This window comes from Nannospalax galili, unplaced genomic scaffold (genome assembly GCF_000622305.1).
Source record: "Nannospalax galili isolate Female #2095 unplaced genomic scaffold, S.galili_v1.0 scaffold750, whole genome shotgun sequence".
Taxonomy (NCBI): Eukaryota; Metazoa; Chordata; class Mammalia; order Rodentia; family Spalacidae; genus Nannospalax; species Nannospalax galili.
The window spans coordinates 169,028-180,352 of record NW_008327506.1 but is presented as its reverse complement, the minus strand read 5'-3'; the positions used below and the strand labels follow the sequence as shown (position 1 = coordinate 180,352).

The following is an 11,325-nucleotide window of genomic DNA, read 5'->3' as shown; positions in this document are numbered from 1 at the left end:
GTGAGAACTGGGCTGGGAACATGAGGGAGGAACTGAGTGTGGATGAAACAGCTGTCTGGCTCAGGGGGGTGGGGGCTGCTGAGACCCATCCTGACTTGGGCCTCAGCCAGACAGCAGGAGGTCACCTTGTTACCAAGGAGACAGGTCTGTCCACAAGGCTGGGAGATGGCCTTCTTCCCTATGCGAGAGCCTCCAGGGAGCAGACGCTGGCCTCAAAGCCAATTGTCCACCCCACCCCCTCTTTCCGGAACAACTTGTTTTTGCTTTCAAGCTGAGGACTTTGACCTGGGAGCTGTTTTCCTCCTGTTGGTCACCTGGTGTCCTTCCTGCTCATCTTCCTCCACCACTGTGTCCAAAGTAAGGACCTCGGAATCTTTGTTTTCTCTGGGGTTTTTAGGGAAGTTAGGGGTACTTAGGGGTAGAAGGCAGAGACTAGGGTTCTCATATTGGTGGCAGTCTGGGCACTGAGGACACTGGCTGGTGGGGTGGGTGCCATCGAAGTGGCTTCTCCGTACACCTCTCTTTGGATCTGTCTATCCACGGCTGCTGGAAAAACCCAGTATTCTGGGATTTTGTCTTCCTGCTCCATCCTGCCTCCTCTTTAGTTTTTAAAGATATGTGTTGGGCATGCATCCTGGTCTCACCTGCTCTACACACACACACACACACACACACACACACACACACACACACACTGTACACTACATCCTGGGGAAATCATGTATGTACCTGAACCCCAGGCACTGCTACCAACCCAATTACCCATGCCAGAAACTTAATCTGGGAGTCATTTACTCCTCCCCATCTCCAGTTAGTCACTGCTCCAGAAACTACACCTTGCTTTTTCTTTTTTGTCTTTAAAAAATATATATTTTTATTTTATGCGTATGAGTGTTTTGCCTGCATGTTTAAGTGCACCCATGCATGCAACACCCTCAGAGGCCAGAAGAGGGTGTCGGATCCCCTGGAACTGGAGTTACAGATGGTTGTTAGCCACCGAGTAGGTGTTGGGAACTCAACCCAGGTCCTCTGCAAGAGCAGTCAGTACTAGTGCTCTTAACCTTTGAGCCATCTCTTCAGCCCTCACACCCTGCTTTTTCTACCCCTTAAGCATGGTTCAAAGCCATCGCCTACTGGTCTTGTCACAGGCTGTATGACTCCCTGGCAGCATCCCCAAGTCTGCCTCTTGCATCTCTGATGACCTTTTCATTTTCTCTAATGGAGATTTGACCTTGGTCCCCTTAAAATCCCCTGAGGAAGGCATGATGGATATTTGTTAAATTCCACCTCATTCCTTACATTCCAACCAGTGGTTACCTGGCTGTTCATTAACACACACCATGCCTGCTTTCCTGTGTGTCTGAAGATTCTTATCCCTTGTTGGGTAGAAAAGAGAACAGGATACACAGGTATGGGAGGCATAGTTCAACTTAGGCAGAGATCCCCTACAACACCAGGTAAAGTTCCCTCTGAGAATAGCCCAGTTTTGTGAGTCACAGGCCCACTATACATGCATATGCAGAGGAAGCAGACCAAGGCAGAAGAATTCTACAAGATAAAGGGCTGTCTCTGAGCAGCAGTTTGTGAGCTCCAGCTCGCAGACTGCTTAGTCTACCAACATTTCCCTTATTTCTTCTTTTTTTCTTGGACAGGATGTGCTATCTAGTGTGACCCAGGGCAGGCAGCACCATGAACTGTGTTTGACTCCAGAGCCACCTAATTCTTAGCTATCTTGTTTCCAAACTTGTCCTTATTAAACTTGGTAAAGCCCCACTTTTTTGAGATTGGCTCTTCTGGCAGTCAGGGAACTTGACTTAGTCTGTTTAGGACCTGGATCACATACTTCATGTTCTTCACCCTATCTAGTGTGACCCAGGGCAGGCAGCACCATGAACTGTGTTTGACTCCAGAGCCACCTAATTCTTAGCTATCTTGTTTCCAAACTTGTCCTTATTAAACTTGGTAAAGCCCCACTTTTTTGAGATTGGCTCTTCTGGCAGCCAGGGAACTTGACTTAGTCTGTTTAAGACCTGGATCACATACTTCATGTTCTTCACTCAGGTACAGATGGGCATGATGACTGTGCCTTGAGGCTTTCCAAAAGTACCCGAGCACCTGCCGGTACTCTGGTCTGTTACCTGAGTGTCCACTGGGAAGGGCTGATGCAGTGTCCTTTAGAGAACCCATTCAAGCAGTTCCAAGGCGGCTCCTCTTCCCCCTCTTGAGGAAGGAGCCTGAATTGCTCTCAGTATTGTAGCTCCTGTATTCCGGGGTGTTCTGGGCAAGGAGTCACAGCACGCCCTCACCTTATGCCTCAGTAGGTACTTGAATTCTCAGTTCCTAGAGGATCAAGTAGATGTTATACGTGCTGGAGGACAAGGGGTGGGCTTTGCCTCTTTGGAGGGGTCTGGCTGGCTCTGTGGTGTTGGTGTACCAGGGATGGGTGAACTTTTTCAAGGCTGCTCTTGGTTATAGTTGTTAAGGCCTCTGACCAAGTCAAACCTTGTCTGAGGTCTGCTGAGTTACCAGGGACCAAGGAGCCAAGAGGAAATCTTTAACTGGGCTGCAGAAAAGCTGGATTAAGGGAGCCAGACTGGACTGGCCAGGGCTGGGGACTCTGAAACCACATTGTGTCCCAGGGGTGGAGCAGGAACAGATGAGGGGAGAGCCGGAAGTAGACTAGGCTCTGGGGCAAGTGGGCAGCTGAGTCTTCCCTGAGCCTTTCAAACATAAGGGTGTTTTCCCCAGGCTCCTTGAACCAGCCAGCTAGTGTCTTAATCCTACTGTCAGTCTTCCAAGAAGCTCCACCCACTGGGCCATTCCAGGCAGGAGTGACAATGTGTCACCTTTCCCCAGAGCCTGGCCCCACTGCCAGGGAAGGTGAGCTGGGAGTTGCAGGGGGTGGGGTGGTGGTGCTGGTGGTGGTGTGGGTGTGGGTGTGTGACTTCTGAGGCAGTGCAGGCTTTGAGGTGTCTGGGACTTCCCCTACAACTCTCTCTTCTACCCGCTCACTTCCTTGGCTGGCTTCTGAAGAGTGGCCTCCAGTGCCAATTTGGTGGGCTGGGCATCAGCCAGGGAGCTCATTTCCATGGAAGGGAGGGCAGTTTCTCCTTACCACCTGCCAGTCTTCCCTCCCCACTCTCCCTCCCTCGCTTTCTGCTTAACCCACTGGCTCTTCTCCTTCAGGGCCAGACTGCACTGGGGCTGATCTCATACGAACACCCCAGATCTCCAGAAGCTCCAGGAGCCCAAACACCAGCAGTAGACCAAATCCCGGGAGCTGCCTGCAACCATGTTGGCCCTCAGCCTGCTCATGCTGGGTCTGCTCACCTCAGTGCCACCTGCCAGCTGTCAACAAGGTAGCATGGAACAGGAGCACCTGGGCTTCAGGGAGGAGAGGGCTGGCTGCACACAGGTGACACAGGGAGGATGGGGTGATGTCCTGGGACGCCTGTGCTTTGGAGAGGGAGTAGGTACTGGGCTAGTCACAGACCTTTGACCCAGACTGTGTCTGTGATTGGCTTTCCTCCAGTGGGAGATGTGAAGCAGGGGACTTGTTGGGTCTGGGGATTAGGGGAAGAGTGGGAGTCGAGATCCAAATCATATAGCAGGAATTGCCTCAGAGGTGGCTGGGTCCTGAGAGCAGGGGCCAGGGGCTATGAGGCTATGAGGCTCAAGTGTGCCCAAGCTACCCTCAAATGCTTGTTCTAGGGGAGGAGAAATGTTGCAGAGGTTTGCCCATGGCTTTGACCTCTTGGTCAAAACTTCTCCAGAGTGGCCCCACAATGGCTGCACTCTTCACCAGCCCAGTTTCTGTTTTGCTTTGTGCTCTAGGAAATTACTGTCCCAGTGAGACTTAGTTTTCTCATTCATGACATGAGGATAGTAAACTTCACCCTGCCCACCTCCCAGAGCTACTGCCAAGTTGGAGGTGTGGAAGGGCTTTGCACCAAGTAGTCTGGCATCCAGAGGGGTGCTGGTAAAGGTATGTTTAGGACACCCTTTCCTGAGTTCTCATGTGTTACCAGCTTCACCTCCAAGTTCCAGATCTTGGAGGCTTTCTAAGAAACTGAAGTACAAGAAAGGTTGAGTAACTTACATTATACTGCACGGCAGTATGGCCAAGTCCCAGACTTTCTCCTGCCCTGGACTCTGCTCCTTGTTCTATAAGCTCTCCCCAGAGCCATGGAAAGAGGAGCAGAAGATTGTGTTTGGGGGAGCTGGCTGCAAGAGACACTGGAGGAAGAAATGGAGGTGGGGTCTCCCAGGTTGCTCCGAAAGCCTCAGCATCACTGGTTAGAGAAAGTGATGAGTCTGAGGCTGGAGAGATAGCTCAGCGGTTAGAAGCACTTATTGCTCTTGCAGAGTACCCAGGGTTCAGTTCCCAGCATCCACATGGTGGCTAACAAGCGCCTGTAACTCCAGATCCAGGGGATCTGATGTCCTCTTCTGGTCTCTACAGGTATTGCATACATGTGGTACACTTACATACAAGCGGAATACTCATAACACATAAAATAAAAAATAAATAAAAACAAGGAATTGATGGGTCTGAGCTATTGTTTCTTGGTCAGGGTGGGGAGGGATGAATCCAAAACACCGACTTTTGCAGGGCAACCACATTGCATATCATCTGCAACCCTGGGAGCTAAGCCAGGGCTGCCCTGAGAGTTCTACAATCTTCCCTCTCTTCAGTACCTGCCAGGCTCAGAGAGAGTGCCAAGAATAGGCAAGGCCTTCACTTCAGCAGGGGAGAGTTAGGGTCAACTTCAAGGAGGACTTTTGAGTGGGGGTGTTACAGAGTGGTTTTTCAATGCCCAGCCTTTCATAATGTAGGATTGGGTCTAGGGATACAGGTGTTTTGCCTGGAGGTAGGACACCCTCCCAAACCTCCTGTTAACCTCTCTTTCCTCCTGGGATTCTTATCTGTTGAGTTTCTTTCCTTTTCAGGGTGAGGTCTTCAAGCTCATTGAGAGACTAGAGTTCCTTGACCAGAGGCCTGAGGGCAGAGACTTCTTGGAAATCTTAAGGGTCAAAAAGCAGAGGGGGTTCATGGCTTGGCCTTAACCTGGTCTTTAACCCCCATGCCCTGGGCACCCTGTTGGAGGAGGTGAAGGGGCTTGAATCTGGAAGCTTCTTTTCCCTACCCCTCAGTCTCACCTCTTTTAGCTCCCTGCACTCCAGCTGAGCAGGGCTGGGTTGACCTCACTCCTCTTGGTCTTTCTGGAGAGCTTCTTGTTCCAGAACAGGATCTTCCAGATGCCAGCCTGGTCTGGCAGCTCTGGGCCACCAGTGGGAGAGGAGTGGCCACTCCCAGCTGGCAGGGCCTAGGCCAGACATCTGGGGTGCTGTTTGTTCCCTGGACCCCCGACACTCCCTGGGGGCTCTGACCCCAGGAGGAGTGCAGGAAGAAGGCTCTGGGCACCTGGATCTCAGATGCAGACCCTGAAGCCTGTGCCCTTGGCTTCTCAGGCTTTCTTCAGTGTGCTCTGGGCCTCTGTCTTTTCCTCATACTCAGAGAGAGTAGACAGGCTTTATCTCTACTCTAGCCACTCAGATGTCTCTTTTGGCTCCACTGAGGCTGCTGCATCTGACACAAGATCAAGCCTATTCTGGACCTTCTGTCCCCCTTCTTTTTTCAGGTCTAGGGAACCTTCAGCCCTGGATGCAGGGCCTCATTGCAGTAGCCGTGTTCCTGGTCCTTGTTGCAATCGTCTTTGCTGTCAATCACTTCTGGTGCCAGGAAGAGCCGTGAGTGTTGCTTGAAGGCCTGGGGCTGGACAGACCCCAGTGGGCAGGGTGGCCCCAGAACCACTGCTTTGTGCTAGTTGGGGATGGATCTCAGAAAGTCTGGCTATGGTCTTCTCACTGGGTGGAAGGGAAACTGGGGCTCAAGGTCCCAGGAGGACTTGCCAGAATTAGTACTGAGGCTTTCTGGCTCCCACTCCTGTGCTCTGTTATTCCCACAGCTCTAGCAGCCTCTCCCCATGAGTTTGAGGGAAACATCTTCTCTCTTTGCTGTCTCAATGTTTCCATGTGTGGGGTTGGGATGGGAGCCTGACCTTCCTTCTGAAGTGGAAGGCCCCATCCTTATGGAGAATCAATTGCATGTGCTGCGGAGGGTCTTATGGGCATACAGACTGGACGGGCAATACAAGTTCGAATACAGAGCATGGCCTCAGCTGGCCTTGGAGGGTTAGCAACGCTTCAGTGCATATTCACCCCAAAACCTGAAGGACGGGGTGGCATGGAAAGAGTAGGCCTGAGGCCTGAGTTTGGGGCCTGGCACTGAGGTGGAGCGAAGGTTAATGAGCTCTTGGGATAAAGCTGCATCTGTCTTAGGAGATGCTTTCCACCTTTCACCAAGGTGGCCTGGTGGCCAGGGGCCCAGCAGCAGTCTCACATGGCCTGCAGAGGATGCACAAGGAGTTCAGGGGTGGAGGGAGAAACAGGGAGTCCCAGAGCGCAGCTGATAAGGTTGGGCCAGGCAACACTGATGAGATTTGGCTTTAGTTGAGTCCCTCTGCCTGTCAAGTGCAGGTGCGTGGTGTGTGAGGATGTCTTCAGGCTTAGTGAGCCATGAGGAAGCTGAGTTATGAGGTCAGACAGTCTGGACTTGGAGGCAACAGAGGCAGCTCAGAGAAGGGAGAGGTCTTCGAGCTATCTGGGAAGGAACTTGGGAGGAGACAGGGGGCACTAGAGGAAGAAAGACAGGAATTGACTCCAGAAGACTTGCTGAGCAGAAGACCCAGAGGACAAGCTGAGTTAAACATTGGGTGTGATGTACTTGTAGGATGTCTAAGCACAGATGAACAGGTACAAAGGTCTCTCAGGCCTCACAAGAGCAGTTTCTGTGGGGGAGGCCAGGCGCTTTTTGCCAGAAATGCATGCTCATGCCCAGCTCTGCCTTCTGTGGCCACTGACCACATCTGTTCCTAGCTTGGGTTGTACTCTGAGGCCTGCTGGGTCTGTCCTGGGGCTGAGAGAGGGAATATGGAGGCAGTGGAGAGAGGGATTTAGGTCAAGTGTTCTGTAACTCTCTGTGTTCCTCCCTTTCTCCATGGAGCAGGCAGAGGGATATGAGGCCTGAGGAGGAGGTCAGAAGCAGGTGCCAGCAGGGCTCAGAAAGCAGAGGTGCTTTCTGAACAGGGGCACTCTATGCCCTGAGCCTTGAGAACCAGGGCCCAGAATAGCGTCTTCTTGGGTGGGACAGTTATTGATGAGCCCTACTGATAAGTCCCATCTCCAGGGAGCCTGGGAACATGATCATGACCATTGGAAACAAGGCAGATGGAGTCCTGGTGGGAATGGACGGCAGGTATTCTTCAGTGGCATCCAGCTTCAGGTGAGATGCTGTTGAGGGAGCTGGGGAGGGTAGTGGATTCTGTGGGGGGAAGGGCTGGTGAAGAGAAGGTCTTGTGAAGTGAGGACTCTAAGGCTCCAGAGGGAAATGAAGCCTTAGTTTGGTGAGAAGACTCAGATATGGGACAATGCCTTGGTAGGGTAGGGTAGTGGTGCAGTGAGAAAAGGTTCAATAAGGAAAGGGGGTTGTGAAAGTGTAAGTGAGTGGGAGGACTCTGTGGGAAGGGAGCTCATGGGAGACTCAGTAGGGAACTCAAAAGAGGGGATGGAGCTTGGGTGGGGATGTTGCTGAGAAACCTCTAGTTCAGGTGCACTGGCTCAGATGTGTTCAGGGGAAGCCTCCTGTCACTGCCATGTGGGAGTTAGATGCTAATTCTGGAGAGAAAGCCTGGTGGAGAGAAAGCCTGGTGCAGGATGGAGAGGGGGAAAGGGATGTGAAAGGGAGGCTGAAGACTCAGCAGGCCTTGGCTCCTCTTTCAGGTCCAGTGAGCACAAGAATGCCTACGAGAATGTGCTGGAGGAGGAGGGCAGGGTCCGAAGCACACCTGTGTGACATGCTGGCCTGTGGCTCCAGACCCCAGGCTATACAGAACCTAGGGTTGATGCCATTGCCTCACCCAGTCCCTGCTGTTTGGGAATCTACCAAAACAGGTTGACCCTCTCAGCCCTCCTGAATCATAATCAGCCAGGCTACAGCTCAGACTCAGCTGATCACAGGCTGGGTGGGGTGTGGTCCTGGGGTCTTCCTAGGGTTTCCCATCCAATTCTGAAGAGCCTTTTAAAAGATACCCAGTTCAGTCCCTCCCATCTTGCCTCTCATCCTCCTGCAACTATGGAAGTGGCCCTTGTTTCCGTGAAATAAAGACTTTTTATATTTTGGGGCTGAGGCTAAGGCATAGCCCTTAGGCTTCCAGTAAGGCCTTGCCTGGTCTCCTTAATTATGACAACCACCTTCTGAGAGTCATGGCTATGGTGGCTTTACAGATTACCCAGGAATCCCTGAGCCCATATATATCTAGGGCCATGGCAGCCTGACTGGAGAAAGGGAGGGTCTATCTAGGAGGGGACAAGAGGAAAGCATCTCCTCTGGAGCCTGGGTGTGGGCACGCATGGGAGAGTTGAAACTCTCTGTGGGTGGTCCTTGTTTCCTCAGACCAAACCCTTAGTTTGCTCAGAGTAGGCAGGAGATCTTCCAGGGAAGGGAAGACCCTGATAAGAGCTGGTTATCCTGCCTGTCCCTAGCACGGATCTGTTTCAAGATGTGTCTTTCCTGTATGATGGGAAGAGTAAGAAGCTCATGATCCAGGGAGCTCATTCACTCTGTGCTGCAAGAACCACCCCCTATCCCCACTCCCCCTTCACAGGGATTCTGGGCCTTTCCCACGCAGCCAAGCAGCAAACCCCTCCTTCCCCATCTGCCTGACCTTGTGGTGGATAATCTCTTATCCATCCCCTTCTCAGAGTCCCCTCAGGGTTATTAGACAGTACATGCTGAGAAAGGGAACTGTGGGGCTGAGTCTGAGGAAGCCCAAATTCTTGTCCTCAGTTCTCTGCCAACTGCTGTGTGACTTGGGAGAGCTGTTATCACTTTGAGCTCACTGCTCCTTTATGGAGGATTCAGCTAGCCTCTTGCAGAGCCAGAATAGGACCCAGCCCTCACCAGCGTCCTAACTTGAGAGCTTTGGATGGAATGACGATCAGGGAACTGGGTCTGGCAGAAGAGAAAGCATGACTGAGCTGAGTGCCTGTTTGCCTGACCTGTCCCCACCTCTGTGACTGCCTGTCTCACTGAACAGCATCTGTCCTTCTGTGTGCTGATAACCTGGGACAGACATACCCCCGCCCTCTCAAGCTTTCTCAGATCCAGAGGAGTGGGTGGAGAGGACAGCCAGAGACCTCTTGTCCCAAGAAGTCCCTCTGATACCCATGTGGCCCTGTCACAGCTATTCCTTTATGGTCCAAGGCTTGCCTGAATGTCCCAGGGAGGACCCACAAATCATTACCCTAAGGGTTAGGCCCTGGCCTGCAGCAGAGGCAGAACTCTGAGGAGAGAATGGGGAGTGTTTCTGTTCTAGGTCTCCCCCTGCCTTGCTGTGTGACCCAGGGAAGTTTTCCTGCCCTATCTGGCTTTCAGCTTTAGGCACTGTGGTGGTTGCTTTTGTGATTCCTCCTCTAAGAATTTGCTTTCTGTGGTTTTCTGTAACCCACACCTTCTCACTCCTCTCTGACGGTTTAAACTCTGCCTATTCGTTTTTCTTTTCCCTCTTCCTCTAGGAAGTATTCCTTGATTAGAGCATTAGGCAAAGCTGGGTATGGTGGTTCACACTTTTAATCCTAGCACTAGGGGTGGCAGAGGCAGGAGGATCTCTGTGAGTTCAATGTTCAAGGCCAGCCTGGTCTACATAGTGAGTTCTAGGCCAGCTGAGGCTCCAGGGTGACCCTGTCTCAAAAAAGACCAAAAAAAAAAAAAAAAAAAATAGAAAAAGGAAAACCCTAAGGGGGAAACAGATGTCAGTAAAGTACCAGTTTCACAAGCAGGAGGACCTAAGTTCCATACACAAGATCTACATAAAGCCAGCATGGTGGTGCAGACTTTAATCCCAGCACTTGGGAGGCAGAGGCAGATGGATCTCTGAGTTCAAGGCCAGCCTGTCTACATAGCGAGTTCTAGACCAGCTCTCAAAAAAAAAAAAAAAAAAAAAAAAAAAATTGCATAAGGCAAAGCCAAAGGACCAGCCAGCCAGCCCAGGTTTTCTCTCACTTAGAGAGACAGAGGCTGTTAGAGTACAGGTCTCTGCTAAAGCACAAATACCCTTTCTTTCTTCCAGCCCCCAGGCTGGAAACTTTTGGCTGCCAGGCCCACTTGCAGGTGACTACATTCCTTCTCACCTCTGTCCCCATTTGCTCCTGGGAAGTGTAGATGGATTCAAGTCAGACCCCCTAACTCCCCAGCCTCCCACCCCCTGCAGGCTACCCCCTGGGTCAGAGCTGAGTCACCTGTGAGGTGTTGCCTGCTTACCTTGTCCCCTAGAAGCTGAGGGGGATGCCCTGCTCTGCTTTGAGAGCCTGGGGTGCTCACCCACCATTCCCTCTCTCTCAGTGTGGACTGTGGGAACCCTCGGGGCCCTTCCAGCGGCTGGGCTGACCCGGACCTACAGTTCTCCTCCCCCACTCCATGTTCCTGCCTCGATCGGAGCTGGGAGTAAGAAACGCCTGCCCAGAGCCTCCAAGACCCCTGGTCCTTATCGCCGGCTCCCACCTGGCGGCCTGGCCGGATCAGGAGGGAAGGAGGCTGGGCCAGGGCCAGGCCGCTGCTTAATGACCCTCCAGGGGCCTAATCTCAGACTGGCAGCCGCTCGGTGGCTAGGGCCCGCTCCTGGAGGAGGTTGATAACGCACCAGCTGGGACCCCCACCGTCTACTGGGCGGCACCAGCGGTCCCTAGGGGCGGCCTCTGCGGCCCGGGGGCGGGGCTGAAAATGACCGCCCCGCCCCTACCGGGGAGGTGACCTGGAGCTCCCGAGTGGCCGGGGGCGGGGGCCGCACCGAGCTTCGAGGCCTGCCGACCGGTTCCTAAGCTCTGGGCTGGCTGGCTGCCCATTCTTCTACGTGGCTTTCCACGCAGGACCTGTCTGTTGTCCAGTTCCTCTTTGTCTTTTTCTCAGCCTCTCAGGTCTCCATCTTCTGTTTCTCGTCTCCTTTCTTCCCCCTCCACCTGAGGTCGATGCCCGCGGTCCACTTGGTCTAGCATCTCTTCTGTTTCCAGCTGGCTCTCCCCAGTGAGTCCCACCCCAAGTTTCCCAAAGAGTTCCCCTTGGCTTGCAAATCTCATGCACTAGTCGGAACCTCTGACTTCTTTGTGTCACCTCAGGTCCATTTGGTCCCTTCCACCAGAACACACAGGTCCTGAGAAGCGTGGCTCTGGAACTTGCATGTTTTGCTGCTTGGGGAATTCTAGCTCTTC

At 52.7% G+C, this 11,325-nt stretch overlaps 1 protein-coding gene across 3 annotated transcripts; it reads left to right on the top strand.

Moving 5' to 3' along the window:
- The first annotated feature begins 335 nt into the window (after positions 1 to 335).
- Pdzk1ip1 (PDZK1 interacting protein 1) lies at positions 336 to 8,275 on the top strand. 3 transcript variants are annotated; one of them, XM_029562403.1, is made up of 5 exons: positions 336 to 357; positions 3,187 to 3,359; positions 5,643 to 5,751; positions 7,250 to 7,345; positions 7,843 to 8,275. In XM_029562403.1, exons 2-5 carry the CDS (start codon positions 3,293 to 3,295, stop codon positions 7,913 to 7,915), a joined length of 345 nt encoding a protein of 114 aa, XP_029418263.1. In that variant the 5' UTR covers positions 336 to 357; positions 3,187 to 3,292; the 3' UTR covers positions 7,916 to 8,275. The 3 variants fall into 3 exon arrangements, with proteins under 3 accessions (XP_029418263.1, XP_017653314.1, XP_017653323.1); XM_017797825.2 differs by lacking the exon at positions 336 to 357 and adding an exon at positions 2,812 to 2,880; XM_017797834.2 differs by lacking the exon at positions 336 to 357 and adding an exon at positions 3,032 to 3,055.
- The last annotated feature ends 3,050 nt before the right edge of the window (positions 8,276 to 11,325 follow it).

What these genes read in the sequence shown, in the direction of transcription:
- Pdzk1ip1 (XM_029562403.1), top strand. Translation starts at nt 3,293, where the DNA reads ATGTTGGCCCTCAGCCTGCTCATGCTGGGTCTGCTCACCTCAGTGCCA. An exon ending in ACCTGCCAGCTGTCAACAAG is followed by an intron (nt 3,360 to 5,642) that starts GTAGCATGGAAC and finishes TTCTTTTTTCAG; the next exon opens with GTCTAGGGAACCTTCAGCCC. An exon ending in TCAGTGGCATCCAGCTTCAG is followed by an intron (nt 7,346 to 7,842) that starts GTGAGATGCTGT and finishes CTCCTCTTTCAG; the next exon opens with GTCCAGTGAGCACAAGAATG.